We start from the raw sequence: 21,249 nt of genomic DNA, 5'->3' as shown, positions 1-21,249 counted from the left end.
GGCTGATGTTGCTCCGAAAACAATGGGACGCATCGCTTCACGCATCTCACTGAAAATCGCAGAGGAAATCCTTGGCGCTGAGCTGAAGGTCACGGATCTGCATTTCCAAGGGAATTCTTAGCCGGGCTTCACCCGGGCAGTGCTCCTCGTTAGCTGATAGAGGGATTTGCGGCGGTGGCACCAAGTTGTGCTGCCTGCTGGCCGCCCGCCAGCCGCGGGGCTGCTGCTGCCCGAAACGCCTTGCAGCTCTGGCTGCCTTGCAGCTCTGGCTGCTTTGCTCCAACGCAGGCAGCTGCGTGAGGGTGGGTTTGGAGTACGTGATGTCACGAGGGTGTTGGCTGCGAGGAATTGCACGGCCGGGGAAGCAGTTGGATCCGCAGGCAGGATTTCTCAGCCCTTCGAAGGCGCCTGGGGTTTTCTTTTGAGTCAGCTTTTGGGCAGAGGCGCGGATGGGTGCGAGCACGTGTGGGTTTTTGGTAAGGGCTTGACATGTGGAATACAGAAGGGAATTAAGCGGATACGATACCTGAAGGCGATGTCGAGTCAGGCTGGGTTTTCAAACTCTCTTCCTCCACCAGGATATCCATTCTACCAGGTGTCATGCAGGTATGTCGCGTTTTACGTTGCACTTTCAGTGCTCTGGCATATGAATCTGTAGCAGATTGTCAAGATATTTGTGCTCCCGTCTGTTTGCTATCTGCAAAAAAAAAGAAGAAAAGAAAGCAGACAAATAAGGTGATGAAAAATACAAATGCATTTTGAAGTGCTTTGTGCTGGACTTTTTAACTAGGAGGGCATTTATTTAAAGCCAGCGTTTTCTTATGTCTAAACATACCGAATGTTTTGTGAGTTTTTTTCTGACTGGGAGAATGAAGTTGTAACCTTGGAGATTTTGAAAGTGAGTTATGTATGCTGATTGCTCAGGCATTTGCTAGGAACTGGGCATCTACGTTGCTGAGAATCAGAAATTACGCAGGTTTCTAGAAAACATGAATCATTTTAAGTGTTTTCCTGCAGAATGGTGTAAAGTGAATAAACAGAGGGCTTAGCTGTCATTATGCTTTTAAGACCACAGTTCACAAAACGTATGCAGGTGTGGAAAGGTGCTAAATAATGCCAGCGTTATGATAAAGCTTAACCACGCAGGGGGCTTGCTGCTTTAGCTTTTTGATTCAGCAGTCGTGGTTTCTGAAACAAAAACCTTTCCTGCCAAGGGTGCTCGAGAGCAGGGGTTGGCTTCTCACCGTGAAATTGCCCTGCCCGCCCTGGAAGACTGTAATGTTGCATAATAATGAGGGGGAATGTGTTACCGTACTTCTTTGGCTGGGAGGTCTGGGGTTTCTGGCACACCTTGGTGATGGAATGTGGTCTGTGTTTATTGTGTCTCAGCCTGGAGTCCTGCCTCCCCTGCTGCAACAACAACAGAGGGAGGGGAAAGAAAATCTGAGTCGGGGCAGGAGTTTTGCTCTATTACTCACCTTTCTGCAATGCATTTGAAGAGCAGGGTCAGAGAAGGAGTTAATGATTAACGTGTTCGTATGCGGAGACTGTACCTGGCAAATAATCCCTGTAAACTGTAGAATATGCAGCGGCGTGGGTTAGCTTTGTAAGGCTGGAGTGATAAAGAGGCATTGGTGAGCAGAAGCAACAGCAGTGCTGCAAATCCTTCATTTAACCACCTTCCTGTGCGTTTCTTGGAATAAAGTCCTGCACTTGCTTGCTGGTTTATCTCCTGGCAGCACTGCTAGGTTGCCCGGTCAAAGGTACCAGCAGGGTTTTATTGAAACCAGAGTTAGCCATTTAAGGTCAACTCCAGTGATTGCTCGTGCCTGCTGTTCTTTGGCCTAACTATGGAGGATGCTGAAGTCTAGCTTTTTTTCTTCCCTTTTTTTTTTTTTTTTTTTCTTGTCCTTTTTATGTTAACAGGCATGAACAAGCTAGAAACAGGCATTCAGTCAATGGCAGCTGCTGTGAAAGCCTTCTCTTCCCAGAAATATGGTAGATTCTCAAAGTGCTTGCATTTTCATTTCTGCTCTGTAAGATGAAGACGAGCGTAGCCTGCCACCCAGCTCCTTGGTTTCCACAGCCACCTTCAGGACAGGACGAGGGCCTGGGAGTGAGCTCCGAGTCCTCGCCTCTCTGTCACCAAAAGACAGAAACTGAAGCTACTCAGCTTTTGTCTCCCTGTTGTTTACCTGCATTTTTAGCTTTTAATTCGCTCCTCCCTCTTCCTTACGTGGCTTTTAAGTAGTCGTTCTGCATTTCAGTGAAGCTTGCGTCTGATAATGTTCAGATAAGATGATTTCTGTGATATGCAACAGAGATGATTCAATCCTGTTTCATGTACGTGGAATCGCGTGGATTTATTTGTTTTCATCGCTAGGTTATCCCAACCTTGCGAGTTTACTTGTGTTCTGGTACCTACAAGACAGTTTCTTTACGTATCCTACAGCCATGGCTAACTTGGCAACTCGTGCTGAGGTGCAGAGCATCCCTTCAGCACCGTAACACACGGCTCTTTCCGACTGGGGCACAATATGCCTTGCAGAGAGAGGGCTGAATTAGGGTTTGTATTCTCTGCTAGTGGTTATATTCTGGTGAATAAAGTTTTTTTCCAGCAATATTAATCAGCATCTAGACTGCTGCTTATCGTGAATGCTTTATGATCAGGCTGGAGCAGGGTCGATGAGTACAAATTAGAAGAACATTTCCATGTTTCAGAAAAAAAAAAAAAAGCATTTATATTGAGTTTAACATAATCTTCTTGATTCTTTCATGGCACGACATAAGAGAGCTGAACTGGACGGCAGCTATAGAAAATATTTCGCGTGACTGAAACACTTCCGCAAGTAACTACTCTTACTTTATAGATTTGCTGTTTAATATAGCAAATATTACAAAGAAAATATTGCCATCTACGATTGCTGTAGCTTAAGAAACGTAGCAGTGAGTGTAGTGTTCGTATTGATGGTTAAACTGTAAGCGTTCCCCAGGGCACAGCACGTGGCACTGGACAGGCAGCTTGCATTTTGGCAGCTGTTTGCTGTTGTAACACTAGTTTTGTGTCCTATTTTGTACAGGACAGCCCTGAACCTATTCCAAAGATAGTCTCTGAAAGTATAGTTATTGCTCTTTGATTTCTACTTTAATCGGTAGAGATTAAGAACAAAGTTCTCTCTGGCAGGACTTGCAAAGACTACATGCAAAGCAGCAAAACATTTTTGAGGGTTTTTTAGTTCTGGCTCAGTCCTTTGGCCTAACCAATATCAGAGCCTTCTGCAGCCCTTTGTAACGCTGGAGTTTTGTCTTGTAGGGAATGTGCTGGAAACCCTATTCCCAGGAACAGGGTGCTGTTCCTATCAAGCCTTCCTTGAGTCACACGTGCTGCTATACTGAATAAATAAATCAGTAAAAGAGAGCTGTTCAGTGGGGAGAAGGAAAACTTGAGATTTTGTAAATCGAAGATGAATCAATTGCATCTGTGCAGTTGATTCGAGAAACAAAGTCTTAAGAGAAAGTCATTGCTTTTAAAGAAACAAAGCAATTACTGAGCTTCCTTTGTAGCATAATCTGACAAGCTTAGTGGAGCTAAAATCTCTGAGAAATAATGAGGTCAGGCAAAGAGCAATCAAGAATAAAGTAAAGGACAAAAATTATATTAAAATATTTGCTTGCTTCGTAGCTTGAACCAAGCTCCTGGGTAACTATTTAACGCAACTGTTGTGAATGTTTGGAAGCATGCATGCATCTGACCAGGATTCACAGTTGCATTTTCGTGGAATAATTAAATCAGTTCAGCAAAACTTCCTCTATTTTTTGTTCTTTGCTTGTGCAGAGCCATTCCCTTTCCCTGTAGGAGGAATAGGAGTTGAAAGGGGAGGGCAAAGTTATTGACAAAATAAATGCCAGAACATGGTGTGCTACATTCTAGCTGGCTGTAGAAGCTGTTTCCCCGTAGAATTTGATTTTATATATGCCTACGGTACCAGTAGCTTTCATCCTGGAGAGAGGGAGATGGGTGGCTGCTTTTTAGGTAGATAATCCTTCTTCAGGACTTGGAGAGAACTGATGAAGAAAGCTGGTGCTGCTCACACTAGCTATCTCATTCATGTCAAAAAAGAAAGGTTAAATTCACATTTGAGAGGTAATAAAGTATGAAGAAGAAAGTTTGATATCTTGTACGCTCTACAGTATTTAAAACGCAGGCAGGCTATTTCTATATTAAAACGGTTTAAATATTGTATAGGTGCTTTGCAGGCAAGTATAAAGATTGCTTTTAAACAAATCACACCAAACCAAACCAAAAAAAAAATTTCCAAGGAGCCCTGTGATTAGAATGTCAGCAGTTACTTGGGCTTGACAGAACAAACAACGCATTAAAAAGCTTCACGTAATAAAAAGTAACTCATTAAGCAAGATTGAACTTGAAAAAGAGTTTTGCTTGCAGGGAATAAATCTTAAGTACAGGCTGCTCTCTGAGAAGACAAAATAGTAGGAAAACTTAAAGACGTGGCAGGTTGCAAGATCACCACCTCTGACTTTTGTCCGGGAGATACAAGCACAAAACTGGGAGCAGGAGATGTTGGTTAAGGTATGGGCTGCAGCTCCCCTACCACTTTCAAGTGCTTCCTTTGAAAAGTGCTGCAAGGTAAGAGTGTTTTTCTTATAAAACGGCTTTGTTATGGGAAGTCTCTTCTCTCTTCTTCATCTCCTGCTCCCCGTTTTTTCCCCTAGTGTACTTTGTTCACTTCTTTTAATCGCCCCTCTGCTGTCAGATCTCAACGGGAAATGAAAACCCTCAGCTCCTTGCCAGTGGCCGGTAGGTCGATGATCCCAAATGCGGCTCCCTTGTGATCTACAGGACGGATCTGGAAACTGCAAGGGTCTTGATGCTGTACCAGTGTTGAACTGGGCACCTGTTTGCAGCAGAAGGCTGCTGGTCTCACCTCTGTTGCAGTGTCCTGGGTACTGCTTTCCGTGGGCATGCCTGTCACTTGCTTAACCCGCGCTACTTTCTGGCTCCTCAGGTCTCTTTCCACATTCCTAGCGTGGCTCCGGTTACACTTGGCGGTAAGGGTGTGATCAGCTGAATGCGGCTGCAGATTGCAACAATTCATTATAAAGCGTTCTGTCAGAAAAGAGGAACTCTGAAGGAAAATGGGAGCATTATAATAATGCCATCTGATAGCCTCCTTAAAAGAAGGCAACAGTGTAAGCTGCATGCGATTCAACGTAATAGCTCTGCTTTTAATTCGTACTTTCTGAATTAATTCTTACTGAAACTTTGAATATTCTTTGTATTTATTTTGTGATATCTGGTATTTCAGGCTCTTGTGCACAGCAGTGCAATGGTAATTCTTCTAATGACATTGATACTTGGCCAGCAGAACCAGTTACAACAAGTTCTGCGTTACTTCTTCTAACAGCTATTTCCTAGCATATCCTTCAGTGTATATATATATATATAAAAAAAAAAAATCTAGTGTAAAGAAAATGTCTTGAGATTCTGATGTAACATTTTGTATTTTCATTATTCTGGGGGATTTAAGCATGGAAAGGCAGTTTAGTTCTTGAAAAAAAATTGGAGAATTTCTCTGTAGGTGCAAATATCTACCACCTTGCTCTTCGGAATGATACCGGCTGTTCCGAATTCTGTTCAGTTCTTCTCTTCTTTCCAGTAACATTTCTATCTCAGCAGTTGACTGATTTACTTACAGAACCGAGCTAAGGAATTGCAGTTCTCACTTCGATAGCACGCTTCCCAGGAGTTACACTGTGATGACTTCTCTTAGAGGAGAAAACTGCCTGGGTACCTCTTGGATCCCTTAGAAAACCTTGCAGGGATGCGCCCTGAGCTTTTCTGAGATTTACTGGGTGTGTTCAGGGGTCCTTATGCAGCAAAATGAACACCAAAGAGCCGTCCTACAAAGCTGAGAGTTTATGCTCTTCATACATTATGCTCTTAATACAAAATTTTTGAACCTAAATATTGAAACTGACATTGAGCGTGTTTTGGAAACTGCGTCTGGAGAGAAGTGACCCTTCTTTCCAGTATGAATCAAGGAGCCGCTGACTTGTGATAAGCATACAATTTAAAAGATGGTCCTTGAAAAGTCCTGGTTCGTGCAGTACTCCAGTTGGTCGTTAGGGAAATGCGAAGTGTAGGCTTTGGTTGCAGTTTGGTTTGGAGTTGAAGCACTGGTAGAACATTTCTGAGACATAAATTTGCAAGTTTCTTCCTTGTGCAAATCCAAAGCTTCTTATTAAATCAGAAACGAGGACATTGCAGTGGCTTAAATGTGTTATTTTTAAAACAATTAACCATAGGATCATTATTACCATTGTAGTGATTTGTGTTTAAACTTTAATAAGTGTCAGCTAGTGTTTGCATTATAACAAATTGTTAAATACAGATAGTATCTATTCAAATAAGGCACAGATTATATTTAGTCTCACTTTTTATGCTGTTATTTTGACAGGTGTCTGATATACGACATTGTTAATCCAGTTTTGTGAGTCCCGCAATTCATTTGAAGGACATTTTCCTGCAGAAAATAAGTGTAAATTCGAGCGCTCAATAAATGGATACTTACGCATTCCCTTTTTAGATATTTTTTGTCAAAAATAGCCTACTGCTTTCTCCTGCGCTGAGGAGAAATTCGTAAATTAAAGACACTTGAAGCAGACGGTCAGTGCTGTCGACACGCAAATGTGCAAATGCCTCTGTACCCTGAAGAGAGGACTGCAATGCAGATAATCCCGATGCTGCTAACGTTTTTAAAATTTACATCAGGTTTTCAGCTCTCTCAGTGGTTTCATTTATTCATAACTTTAGGTAAGGAATAATAATCCGCTGAAGACGTGCCATGGTGGCGGGGAGGCTTGTGGTGGCTGAGAGTGTGACCTGATGTGGGGAGGTGCCAGGCAGTCCGTCATCGTGCCCAAGGTTGTTACTGCTTCCCCAGCACGCCTGCCTCAGATATGACTTGCCCCAAGTGAACAAACAGACTTCTGTCAGAAACTAAGACCCGCGTCATCTCCAGCCATCTCTCTGCATTAGTCCTCTTTCCTTGGAAACTCTTGGCTGCTTTACTGTTACGTTTTGCTCGCTGTGACATTCGTGATGTTAGTTGTGTATTCCCTGTGTCTATCGCCGTCTTTGGATGGGGTAAATCCTCCCTCCTGTTCCCTTTTACTCCCCAAATTCCAACCGTGCCCGCACTTTGCTGCCCCTTTCTTTGCTGAAGTCGTGTCCCTGTTTCCAAAGGATTTACAGAGCCTCCTGGTAGAGGCCTGATCGCTCTGCTGGGTGACTGCAGCTTCTCCGTGCTCTCCAGCACTCCCTCCCTACCCTCTTCTCCTTATTCCCATGCAAGTAATCCCCATTTTACCTGCTGCTTTAACTGCATCACCCATTTTAGAAAATCCGTTTCTTGGCTCTCCTGTTATACAGCATCAAGTTGAAGCTTGTCTTCCTTGCTTTAAAGACATGTCATTAGCTCTGTCCCTACTCTGCTTTCTTGCCAGGTTACTCCCTCCCTTTAAGTCTATTCAAATGGGGCTGTAGTAAAAATGATTTTTACATTTGTCTGCTGTTGGGTAGGTAAGGCTTCTAGACTTGCAGTATACCATGGTTTGTGGTACTTGTATCTCTCGGAGTGTAAGAGTAATTATTCACTTATTACTCTTCTGAAAAGTTAATTAGCTTTTGTCTTTCTCAGCCAGATTTGTTTTTGACTGATTTCCTTTCCCTCCTCCTCTCCCCTTACAGGTAAAAGCTCGAATGTTCCCCTTCATTTTCTTACAGCCTTTCTGTTCCATTGCTTGAAAAGATGCCTGAGGGAAAATAAGAGACAGTGTTAGAGCTTTGCCTGTCATTGCGAAGTCTTTTAGTTCTGCCTCTGATTTCTGTTGGCATGATGCAAGGGAAGATGGGCTCCAGGTGATGTCAGAGATCAAGAAACATTTTTTCTCAAGGCTTTCTCCATGGCAAGTTGCTCACACTATTGAAAAGAGTCCGTGGGTGTACATGGATTAGAGAAACGAATGTATATTATTTTGCAGGTCAACTGGCTTTTAATGAGAATGATTTTCAGATGTGTTGGCTGGGTGCCCCTCTGCTTTATCTCTGGGCTGGTGTGAGCTGCTGGGTGATGTCTGAAGAGCGGTAACGATTTTGGTGTTGCTTTTGGGCAGGGAAAGATGCAGTCAAATTGTTGTTCAGATCCCGACCACAAAGAAAATCACGTGGAAAGCTTGCAAGCGGATTTATTTTCTCCCTTCATTGTGTTACCATAGGTGGATAATAAATCTCGTAAAATGCAGAATATTCAGTATGTGGCCTGTGTCAACTTGTAATCCTAAAATCTTGGCTCACAATTCAGAATTGTTCAAATTGACGAAAAGCAGCCCTGATCTATTAATACCTGCCGAGAGTCTTTTGTTTTCCTTCACTGGCAGAATGTTTTTCTTTTATGGATTTATTGCGTCTGTCTTTCAGGTCTGCCTTATTTCCATGTGCTGAAAACATTAGACAAATCTGCAGTGGATTTGCTAATGTAAACTTTTCTATTGCTGTGCACCGTGGCCCTTAATTTCACTCCATTGTGCTTTCTCTCTCTGTTTTTTCTGCCCACTCTCACCCCGCTGGGTCATGGTTTGCTGTATTTCAGCTGCTAAAAGCTCCTAGAGACAAGCGCCTTTTTAAGCACGAGCTGTTCACAAACCCTCAGCTGCTTAAATGTCATAATTTTCCAGGTTTTAAACCCAAATTTTCCTGAAGCCTAAGCTGTTGGATGTTTGCAGGTAGTAAGTTTGGGTAGTTTACGTAGGAAGTTTCTTTCAAATCACTGCAGCATGTAGCTTACCAATATTAGCATCCATTAATGGTCTGGCACCCTTCTGTATTCGCCTGAAACCTAGGTAGAGTGTGGTTTCTCCAGGTTCACAAGCATACCCCCGTAACCTCTGTTTTTTGTATTATGGCTGGGAATTTCCAGAAGCTAGAAGTGTCACAGATGTGCCGTAAGTGGCAGCTTTTCTTCTCTACATCAGTCCTGGATGGGCCAAGAGCTGCCAAGCGTTTGAAGCAATGCTCTTGCCCTGCTAGTTAGTCCTGTTAAGTGCTGATATTTTTTATTTTTTATTTTTTTTAAAGCCGAGGAAGTATAGTTCCAATAGACGAATCCATCCTCTGCTGTGTTATTTTTAAACTATTGCATCTTGCTGGTTGTTTTTCCAGTTGTGCATGCCCACGTGTTGTTTGTTTCTCTTGACAGTTTATTCAGCTTCTCATTGCATCACGCCGAGCGTGTTAAGCCCGGTTTAATATGGAAGTGGAGATCTGCAAGTGTTAGGACATGCCTTGGATCCCAGCCATTCATGTTGATGTGCTTCATAACAGCCTGACGAAACATTGGCAGCTTTGACTGGAGCCCAGCTGGCGGCACTGTGTGTTGTGCAGGGGTTTGTGATTCGAGATTAGGAGTTTGAGTTAGTTTTCAAAGAAAGCTTTCCCTTTCTGGACAGCGTAAAGCTATTAATATACTGCCCAGCCTTCCCTTAAATTAAAAAAAAAAAAAAAAAGTACCTGGGACCACGCTGTTAAGATCTGATGCTCTGAATTCTGCAGCTGACAGTGTCCATCCTTAAAAGTTGGATGTCCGAGCTATGCCCTTAGTACTAAGGCGGTAGTTCTTGAAACATCATCCTTTGTGTCCAAATGGCATCTGTTGCTTCCTTTCTGCTGTCGATTTATTCTGAATTCACAGTCGTCATGATAGGGCTCAGGTTCATCCTGTGCACATCTTGCTGTGTTCTTGTAGGGGCAACTCTCACCTATGCAGGATCTGAGGAAGTTTTCTTTTATAAAGAAAGGGCAGAAAGTGAAACAGGAGACACCTTTAAGACTGGGCTGACTGTGCAGTCCTTGTATCAGATGCCTGTAAAGCTGCGGCATGGCCTTGAATTAATATTTTCAGAAAATATCCCACATAATGTCCTTGCAGGGCACTGGTGCTTTGCAGAGGTGAAGTATATTTCAAAGATTGTGCAGTCTTCTTCACTGCCCTTCAGGATCTCTAAGTTGCAGCGCGGATATATGGAAACATAGAAGTTGAATCTGGCAGTAAATGTCTGTGTGGTCATCTGGTCCATCACTAGGAGCTCTCCTACAGAGAGGATCTTCAGGTTAACTCCTTGAGGATTTCTTTTTGTTTGTTTTCTTTGATTAGTAACAAGAAAACGATTTATTTTTTTTAAACTACAGTTTATTGCGACCGTATAGGCAAAAAGGACTTCTACAGGAAAAAGAGGGAAACGAATAGTATGTCTGGATAAATGTTTGAGGCAAGTAATTTTGTGATGCAAATAAGTGAATACTTCTTTCTTTAAATCTGAGATACACTAAGTACAGAACACACCTTAAAAACGTGGCATTTCTCTGTTTGCTACTTTGAAAGACCCGGTTATAATTTTAACTTGGAGTTTACTTTAACCAAAGTTATAACTCATGCTGCAATTTTGCACCCTTTTAAATCGAGTATTTGTAATTTGCTCAAATATACTCTTTGCCTTGTATAACCTATCCTGATGTTAGTGAATTTGGAAGTTCTTCTGGAATACCAGGTAATGATTGAAAGCGTTTCCGTAACCCTTGGGCCAGAGGTAGGTAGCCTGGTTAATATTCATATCACTGGTGTCTGGGAGCTGTTGTTCCTGAGACACTGCTCCTTTCCTGTAGTAAAACTAGCATTTTGCTTTCTGACACCACAGAAGTTTCATCTTCTGTCCATAGTACAAACTGCAGCATTTATACGATCAGATGGATTGCCAAATGTAAGGGCTTTAGAAGTGAAATCCCCTACTGGCGTATTTTTTTAGTTTAATATTACGAATGTGTATTGGAAGTTGGTACTAGCTTCCATCACTTTGTACTTTTATCGGTAAACTTTAAAATTTAAAGAATCTGACGTAAAAGTGAGGCAGAGCACAAATACAGTCCGCTATTGTTAGTAGATGAGCTCTGTTTCCTGGAGCCCAGGAGAGCTGAAGGTTACAGTGACCAAATCCCTCTTCTTACACCATCTGCGTGTCCTGCAGCCAGTATGTGTTAAAATGGGAGTCCAGGTGCTGAAGATAGCCAGCAAAATGTTTAGAATGATTTAAGCTAATAATGAAGAGTTGGCAGGATGGAAGAGTTGGCAGGATGGAAGAGTTATTCCCCTATTTCAGATGTGGCTTTTGGGAATGCTTCATTTTTAGTTAGTTAAAGGGATAGTAAATCTCGCTGGAACGAAGAGCACCAGTTTCTCACCTGGCTTGTAATGCTGCTGGTTAAGCCTTAAACAGGAACAAATTTTAGTATCAACAGGAAAATACAGCAATGAAATACGCGTATAAATCTCATTACTTTTAGTACCACTCTAATGGCTACAGATAGCTCTAATGCCAGTATCACAATGTGGATTTTTCATCTTGAATTCTAGCTTTGTTTATCTGTTATACTAGACAATCTTACCCGTTGTTGAAGTGAAATGTCCTATATCTAGCAGATTTGGTATCGCAAAACACAAGTAACTTGTGCATCGATGTATTTCTTCCTAATAGAGCCTGCTATGAGTGATAAGCTGTTAGATAAATTGCAAATTCTGACACTTCTTTAAAAGGCTTGGATTTCTCAAGTGCTACTGGCAACTTGTATCACTGGAGGCTTTTGTGGTAAGGATTGATTACATTAATATTTGATAAAACCCTCTATCCAGGTGCTATATGCTAGTGATTTACTGTCCTTACCAGCCCAGCCTGGATTCAAGATACTGATTTCAATAATCCCATTAGTCCCCCAGAGTCATTTGGTCCCTGTAGGAAATTTGATTTAAATCAGTGCTCGTGATAAAGACTTCACAGCTTTTGACCACCATAGCATGATGGTTTAAACAAAGCAAATACAGGTTATTAGTGCTATAGATTTATATTTATATGATTTTCTTTTTAATCAGCATACGTGGCAGAGTTTGTGTGTGTGTGTGTACTGATTGAGAACATTCTTCCTGTAGAAGCCTCTAAATTGCACGGATAAAGTTGTGTCACGACTTGCCTTTGTTAAATGTGCGTTTCAGAGAGGCAGTCGGTGCTCAGCATTGTTTGGTCATGACTTGGAAAAATATGCAGAAATAAAGGGCTTTGACTCACTACCCCTTCTTGCCCTCATAATAATAAGTCATTTAACACTACCTCTACACAGAAGGACATTTATAGTAGAAAAATAGGTTTGTGTTTTCTGAGAGTAGTCAAGTCTACTCTTTGTCCTTTCTACTGGATTGAGGCCTTTCTAGTTCACTAAGTATCCTTGGAGAATACAGGATGACAATAGACATGATGTCCTTGATCAAGAATTTCAGGTGAGTAGAAATCCAATTTGTAGAAATTAAATACCGAGACTGGAAATTATTTATTAAGTGCTGTATGTAGCAGCAGTAGACCATTCGGCATGCACTGTGTTTTTTTCCACCTGAGCCTCTTCTTTTAGTGGTTTAGATCGCTTCCTGCACAGAAGTTGTTGAGATGCTAGCTCTAGACATATTTGAGGCTTTTGAAATACTTCTGAAGTACTTTGCTTCAGTGTGGCATTTTCAGTAAGTTTGGCCGGACTCATTAAGTATTTATGGTATTAATGAAACTGTATTTAATTTGGAGTGTAATTCTTCCAACACTGAGTTTAATGCTGCCTTCCAAAATTTTAAGTTTCCTTTCACCCTTCTTACTTTTTTTAAGACCAGTGATTAATTTGTCATTCTCCACGCAATACTGTCTTTTCATTGATATGAAGATCTTCCTTTCTCACTGTGTTGAAAATGTGGTTTTGTTCTCCACGTTGAACTGGAAACCTCTCAGTATTAAAGCTTCCCAAGCGTTCTCCTTTTTTTTCTTTTTTTTTTTTTTTGTGTGTGCATGTGTGTTACAGTTCATCATGATGTTGGTAATCTGCACTCCAAGTTTTCATTTAGGCTTCATGTCCTGGACATACGAGATCATTCTCATTTGTTGTGCCTTATTCTTCTGTGAACTTTTTTATTTTATTTGTTCAAGCATGGGATTTAAAATGTCATCTATTCACGTATTCTGTGAAGACTCCTATTGTATTATTGATACGTATATTCTGTATGAATTTATTTGCATAACCTAAACTTCCATGCCTAGTGGTCCATTTTTTTCCTTGTGCCATAAGCCAGCATCCTTAATATTAAAAGGAAGAAGTTTTTGTCGTTGTGGCTGGGAAATCTAACTGCATTTCCAAGTGATTCATATCCCTTATTTGTCTACGATAAGATTTCTGGGCAAAGTGATTACTCTGAAATCCATCCAAATACAATTTTTCTGCCATTTTGGATTTTAGTGTATGTATTCTTATATTGCATGAGTTTCTTTTTTCACATTTCCTGATACGACGTTTCATGATGGATGGGTATCAAAATAGGACTGATCTCTTTTGCTCAGATACCCAACCTGATGTTCCAAATGTGCTGTAACTAAAGGCAAACTATGAGATTATCAAGCTGTATCCATTTGCCAGCTGGTTGGAGAAAAACATTGCTATGTGGTTACACTAAATAACTCCTGTGGTTTGTGTGTTGTAGTAGCATCAGGAAGAATTACCGCCAAGTGTTCCTCTTTTTATCGTCTCATGCATTTTTATCAGGGAACTGAAAATATTTTCTGATCCCCAGGCTCGTTTCTGCATCCTGTGACTAATGAATGGCCTTGCAATGTTTCAGAATCTGCAGGATCAGAAACACGATTATTTTTCTCAAAACAGCATGCAGAATAGTTTTTAAACAAAACCAAAACCCGGTCACTTCAAAGAACATTGTCTTTATTTTCCTCCAAGACTACAATCTTGTATGCTGTTGGGAGCAGCTGGAAAAGAGATGAGAAACCACGTCTGCAGCTTTGCCTACAGGTTTTTGCAGTTAACTCTGGGATGATGCTTGGCTAAGCCAGTCCCTGACAAATATCTGAGATTCCCCACTGAGGTGACTTGCAAAACTCGCTCTGCACTTCCGTGGAGAGAGTTGCAATGGCCATCTTATAACCCTTGCTCACAAATGTAGCTGGTAAATAGCAGGTGTTAAATAGAAATGTAGGAAAAAAATGTAAAGATGCGTGAGGGAAAACTCGTTCTTGAAATCTTAAGTTAGTATCTGTACTTCTTTAGAGGGGAGTTTTGTCGCACTCGAGGTGTCAGCAGAATGAATGGCAGTAATTAAAATTCCCCTTATCTTCTCCAGGGGAGCAGAGGGGCTTGCTGTCGTCACAGGGACAGCTGAGCGACAGCTCCAAGCTGAGCAATTGCTGCTGAGAGCTCTAGCATTGACGTTTGTGATCTTTCAGAGGGGATTGCAGGACGAAATGGAATATCAGTACTGGGCTTTCAGAGCATCTTTCCTGAACCTGATGTTTGTGTATGAGGAAGTACTGTCTAGATGACTTTAATTCAGAAGCTTCTTTTAAATAACCATGTGAACTATCATTGCTAGTGGCTGTTTCTCGGTCTGCTTTCATCAGAAGGACCAAATTCCTGGAAGTGCCACCTGGTACTGTTAGAATTTTCAGTGTCCCACAAGTCCTTTATATTGATTTTTTTTTTTTTTTTTTCCCCTCTCTAACACTCTTTCCTTTCACAGCATGGCTATGGAAGCATTTTATCCTAGACGATGCACGTCCTATGCCTGCACGTACAGTCTGTGGATATAATGTTGCTGCATTTTAGTGATTTGTCGTGTGTTCCAGGTGGCAAGTTTTAATGGACCATTTGTCATAGAGTAGTGTTGGATTATAAAAACTTCACTGCATGTACAAATGTTTTATAAATTCAGTTTTGTAGGATTTTGCTGGAAAAGTTGCCTTAGGGTTGTACTTGCTTTTAGAAGCCTGAAGAGTTTCTGCAAATCCCATTTCTGAACAGTGGACGTTACCCATTTAGTGAGAAGAGCTGTATTCTTGATTTTGCAGTCTCTATGTGACTTTTTACCTCCATTAATTCCATGAGTTTAAGAATGGCAAGGAAGTAAAACGTGCAAGTTGTAAGGGTGCTCGTAAACTGTGCTTTGCCTTAGGTGCTAACAAGTGCTAATTGTGCTAACAAGTGCCTTGGTCTCACATACGGAGCAGGAACCTGGTTACATGCACCCTGTATTTCCAACTTCAAATTGGGATTATTTTCTTAAGTTCTGGGAGTTGTTTCAGGAAAAAATATTTTAAATATAGCTTTCATTTCAAATGCACAGAGTGTAGTGACATCAGGTTAGTTCAGGATCCCTTGAAATAAGAATTGCACGTGATGGTTGTGGTGCCTGGCTGCCTGACTTTGTGGTCTTCTAAACGCTGGCAAGCACAAATTAACTCACGGGACTTTCTGATATCTCAGGAGCTTATTAAGTATTAAATAAGACAAATTTCGGGTCTGTTGGATTTTAACTCCTTCTTTCTGCCTTGATAGTGCTGCTTGGCTTCATGCGCCTTCCTCCTGTGTCTGGTCTCACAATGAAAACCTCAAGTATGTGCACTTGTGCATACACAGGCATGCCCACGTGCTCACTCTTTAAAACTGTGTGTATGTCTATATAACAGTACAAGTAAATATTTATTAAATCAGTATTACACGTAAATATGTATTAATTATTAAATATTTATGTAAATATTGTTTATTGTTAGCAAAAAGCAGCAGGAAAAGGGAGTAATTTTAATTTCCTTTTTTGACCACGTTAGTTCAGGAAACCTGGTTAGCCGTACTTTAAGCAGACTGTTAGCTGGAACAACATGAGAGCTACAGGACTGCCGTGTGTGTCGAGGAGAGGTCTTCGAGAGTATGCTGTGGAATTTTCTTCACAAGTATGAATTCAGTCAGATTTGGTCAGGCTTCTCTTAGTGATTGTGAAGCATCTTAGATCTGAGCTGTCATTCTGCCCTTGGTAAGCCCTGCCAGCTTTCTCTTCTGGTTGCCAAGGAATAAGTGAAGGCAGGGTGTTCGAAGTACTCGTCTATTTGTGTCTAGTATGGACCTTCATGAGCTCAGTGATTTAGAGTAAATTCTCACATGAAAAGCGGTGTTTAAAAATGAGGCCCAATACATTAAGAGCGCTGAAGTATTTTTTCCCTTTATTGCAATCTATAAAAGTCACTGTTTCCTATGTGTTTTAGAAGGAGACTTTCATTTTCTAAGGTTATCTCTCTGTTTTGATCAGCCTGGGAGAATATTTAAGTATTGATTTTTTAAGACGTCTTTTTACAAAAATCCTTCACATACAGACGAAAGGAGAGGTGCTGCTTTGTCCCTTGATCCTAGTGCTGCAACCACTGGGAAATGCGAGTTGTCCTCTTCGGTGTTTGTAAATTAAGCTTTTAATCAGTTTTTAGATCGTAGAAGGTACATGCAATTTCCTTTTTTCACGTTCCATTTTTACTGTTCTGCTTGTCTCTTAAGTACTTTAAATAGTATCAGCGCTGTAATTTAGGCTTTCAGATGGCACTTTTAGCAGGTCGCAGCTATGCAAAGGATATCATTGTGCTGTGTGGTAGAAGCCTTGCTGATCCTTGGAACTTGTGGCTTCTGTCAATGCCTGATTTTGTCCTTATTGATGAAGGTAATATGGTTTCTGGTTAATCTTTTAAACATGGTGTTTAAAACTGTTTTGTATGTGTGTTTCATTGGCTTACTAGCAAAACCTGCGCTCAAACTATAGACGTAGGATGTGGTAAAATTAGTGTTGAGTTGTTCTAGTGTGCGGAGTCATTTCTGGACATTTTAATTGAAATAATGTATGGTGTACTGGTTCAGAAAAAATGAGTGATGTTAGTCTTCTTGTCTTGGAGAAAAAGAAAAAAAATGTGTGCAGAAGTTGTTTGTCACTTAAAGAAACAAATGGAAGGGAAGATTTCAAAACAAGGCTCCTTTTAACATGGGGAATATATGCAGGATGAAGCACACCTGTTTTTTGATCCCATCAGGAGGTGATGCAGTCTTTGCTTTTCACATAAAACACCCATATTTCCCATCGGATAGTGCTACTACCCCACCTCCTTCATCAGTCCTCTGTAGGAAAACGTGCTTTTTGCCAGTTAAAATAAATACAAAATACTCAGTGGACAAAAGCAGACACAAGCCAAGAGAAGTTGGCATCTTCTAAGTTCTACCATAGTCCGTAGCTTGCTACTTGCATTGTAGTAATTCTTAACTTGTGATCTGGAGGTGTTATCTGCTCTAATTCATGTGTTTGAGGACGTGTAAGTAACTTAGGTGGGTTCAGTTGTAATAGCCTTTATTCATGCTTTTTAGAAGGACTGGCTGTTGAAGTTTGCTGTAGTCGAGAAATTCTACAATGGAAGTCCTGAGATGCTTTAATACGGTTTTCCCTCTGTGGTCATTACAAACTTCCAGCAACAAGAAAAAAAAAAAAAAAAAAGGTATTTCTGCCAAAAGTGAAGGAAACAGACAAGGGAAGGGAAACTGTGCAAGAGCAATGTTATTCTGTCACTCAAGGGCCTGCATTCTCTTTATCTTTGTGTGTTTTGGTGCCAGCTGGTTACAGACGCCTGATAGCTTCCTGTGAGTGAAGACTGGGGAAAGGTGGTGTAAAATATTCTTTAGAAAGCTTGATATGGATGCGTCTTGAACTTCAGCTGTTTTTTTTGGGAGATAAAATACATCTGTGCAGTCTGTCTGAGCCTAATTCAGGATTTGTGTCGTGATCACAGTGGTATGACAGACTAGCTGAACTAAAAGTAGTGCAAAGGGAAAATCCTGCTTGGAGGCGAAGAGTGTACAGAGAATGGGGGCGGGAGAGCCTGGAGCAATACGTGCACAGCATTGTTACGATATTTGGAGATACCAGTGGCTGAAGCTTCTCATTTACAAAATAATACTGCAAATGCAGGCTCTCAGAAAATGAAACAGGAAAAGTTTTCTCAACGTCTGTTGCATTACGGAGGTTGCAATAGAAACAGCATTGTAAAGGCTGAATTGAGAATCCCATTTTAATTATTTCCTGAGAAATCTGCTAATTGATACCGCTGAGATTTAATTTGTAGAAAAAACTGCTGTTAATGCCCCACATTCAGAGCTCTGAACATCTTCGTTTTAGAAAGTGTTCTCCATTCGGAATCTCATAGCCCAGTTAATTTGTAATTCTTGAATTTAGGCTGTATACGGATCGTGATTATTGACGTTGTGTAATTGTACATGCATATAACAGACGTGGTTGTAATACGATTATAATGCAGTTATAATGCTAGTTATTGTGTGAAGAAGAGGACAGGATATTTCTTTGGTGAGCCGGAATAACCTGTACTCCAGCCCCAGGGAACAGCTGGGTACAGAAGATAACATCTCACGGGTGGAGGCTTAGGACACAAGGAAAATCCCCGTAGCGCTTACATAACTTCTTTTAGTTGTTGGAATTTGGCTGCCTGTGGTTTGCCTTAGGAAAAGGCCCGTGGCTTGTGCTGTGTGTATTGTGTTGTCACTTGCCTGTTGAAGGACGATGTGCAATTTCTTGCCAGTCCCCTCTGCTCTGCCCCATTATTTTTACTGAATGCAAACTGAACGTGATGGGTAGAAGTGAAACGTGTGGCCTCCACCTTATCAATAAGCTGCTTGTGGTGCTAGAGCAGTGTAATGCTGTAATTATCTTATGGATTGAGGTAGTTTGTGATCTGCAAGTACTTCTAAAGAAGTATGTAAGATGACGTTAGAAATAATGTATGTTTCAGGTGTTTCCAGTGCCCTTTTTATATATTTCCACCAAATACACGGACATGTCAATTCTACAGGCATGTAGTGGGGTTGAGTTGTATAAACTGTCAGTGCAACTTAATGGAAAAACAGTCCTGTAAAAAGTTGGTCATTCCCTTGTATGTCCTTACTGGTTGGCTTATTATTGATTTCATGAAAGGCTTTCCTGAAGTTTTTCCCTCTTCTGTCGGTAAGCAGTTGGAAGACTGGCTTCAGGCACAGACCTTTGATACGTGCCACTTGGCATTAGATGAAGGCTCTGTGCTTCCAAAAATAGTTGGTGTTGCGTGTCATCTATGTGAATTTTCCTCTCTGCTTAAGAATCTGCTCTGAACTGTAGCAAGAAATAACCTTAAGATGGAATTACGATCCTTAGGTGCGTGATCCTGCAGGTTGGGTACCGTCACTTGGTTAAAATGCTGTGCCTCTTCTTTCTTCTCTCCTTCCTTCAGATAAACTTCCAGGCAAGGCTGTGAACAAACATAAAGTGATTCCTGGTCCTGCTGTCGAGGCTATTTTTGGTTCCCCCCCCCCCATGAGTGTTCCCTGTACGATGCAGGAGCTGGTCTCGCAGTCCGCAGCAGCGTGTCGCCGCAGCTCGCTTGGTGCTTGGGGTCTTCTGCCCATGGGGGGACTCGGGGTTCCCTCAGCTGATGGGGAGTACTCGAAGGCTATCACTGCTAACAGCTAATAGTGAAGTATTTCTATCTAAGTCATGGGAATCCAGGTTCAGTAACACAGCTCTTTGCAATGTCTGCTAAAGAGTAAGCTATCTGTGGTTTCCTGATGGAAGTAGGAGTGTGCGTTGGAGTCGGGATGGATGAAGGCAGATCCCTTTCAGTTGCAGCTCAGAAGGTGAGATTGTGAGGCTTTTTATTCCCCCCCCCCCCCCTTTTCTAAATTTTCTTGTCCTTCACTGCAGGGCATGCTGACTAATCAAGAACATTACTATTCAAACTTCAATCAATTATATTGCTAATTTTCTTTGAACCATATTATTTAAAAGAAAAATATTGAGAGCTGCTGTAGTCTGTCCCTAAAATGTGATTGACTCCTTCCAAACAGTACTACGCAACTTTGGTGGTAGGGGTTTTCTCTTTTTATTTTTTCTCACAGTAATTCTCAGCTGTCATTTTCTAAAGCATCAACAGAATAGCGTTCATGTCTATTTTCTTGTTCTCAGGCAGATAAAATTAGCATTCATGTCAATATAAATATGTGAGAGTGCAGACGGGAAGGTATGTAGGACCAGAAATTCCAAGGTGTCAGAAAGTTTGAGTTGCTTTTTCTTACTGTCCTGAGAACACAGCAGCTTACTCTGCAACCTGTTGGTGTCAAAGGAATGCAAAATATGCAGATGGTATTTGCAGAATTTGAGAGCTGTCTGAAAACAGTTCAGTTCAGAGGAATTAAAACTTAAAGTAACGATGTATAATATGCATAACATGCAAGTCCCAGAATGCCAGGCATAAAACAGAGATGTTGTCTGCATCACACAGGATGAGAAGAATTCATTATCTTATTTTTCCTAGAGAGAGTCTCGTTATTCAGAAGCAGGGCATTTTCTGGCCTTTTATTCTGACTTGACATTAGTTTGCATTAGAATGCAGTTGTCTTTACAGTGCTGTACTTTGAGATGAATGAATATTGCCACTCATTGCTTTTGGAATTTAATTTACTGTATTAACATGGCTAATTTAGATTCTTAGATTGTTTTAAAGAAGTTGACAGCACCAAGAAGACAGTATGCGATACCACGAAAGCAAACATTCAGAGGCATCTCAGGCTCAACGTGATGTTTTGGTGCAGTTACTTTTAAGTCATACGTGCATGAATTAAGTTAACAGTGACTGGGAAGTAATTAATGGAGCAGAAAGATTTTGCTGAAGTAGTACTGGCAAGGTAATCTTTGTGGATTTAATTTTGGAAACTTGCATACAAAGGTGCAAGTTTCAGATGGCGTTGTTGCTTGAGTTTTGTAGAACCTCTCTGGCAATTTAATCATGACAAGTAACTTTTAAATTTGCTTTCTGGTTATTACAATGCATTAGGCTCTATTGTATTTGTACAGAGTTGTATTCTATTGCACAGTGTTTTACCTCATAGCTCTGATAAAGTACGCTAGTGGGAAAAAAAAAGCAATAATCTTCTTCGTGCATCCATACACCTCGTACTGAAAATAAAAAGGATATCAATAGATAGCTGAAATCCTGCCTTCATACTGAGGAAGGTTTTGTGATGGCTACAAATATTGTAAGGAAGAAACTTCCATGCACTGGAAGAGATTTGCTGTCGATCGGTGAACAGTTTAACTTGGAAGACAGCAATGTGGCGTGTTCAGCTCGATGCAGCATTTCCAGTCTGACTGACCTCTGAGGTTTGCTGGAATTATTTGGGAAGGCCGAGGTAGTCCTTTCTGCTGTTGAAAACAATGAATGATTTTTGCATTTATGTCCTGT

General features: G+C 41.1%; 1 protein-coding gene across 12 annotated transcripts in view; it reads left to right on the top strand.

The window, feature by feature from the left end:
- The window catches only part of PLEKHA7 (pleckstrin homology domain containing A7), a 136,056-nt gene that overhangs the window by 43,075 nt on the left and 71,732 nt on the right, over positions 1-21,249 (top strand). For 2 of the 12 annotated variants that reach the window (XM_084521899.1, XM_084521897.1), the window contains exon 1: positions 19,375-19,645. The exons of 7 other annotated variants lie outside the window; for them this stretch is intronic. In XM_084521899.1, the coding sequence (XP_084378025.1) occupies positions 19,611-19,645 (35 nt within the window). In that variant the 5' untranslated portion in view covers positions 19,375-19,610. Of the gene's footprint in view, positions 1-257; positions 607-19,374; positions 19,646-21,249 lie in introns of those variants that run through there. 3 more of the 12 variants (XM_084521891.1, XM_084521893.1, XM_084521898.1) reach the window with 3 other exon arrangements.

The sequence above is a fragment of the Aythya ferina genome, assembly GCF_964211825.1.
Source record: "Aythya ferina genome assembly, chromosome: 5".
NCBI classification, from domain to species: domain Eukaryota; kingdom Metazoa; phylum Chordata; class Aves; order Anseriformes; family Anatidae; genus Aythya; species Aythya ferina.
This window is presented reverse-complemented; position numbering and strand designations above follow the sequence as displayed.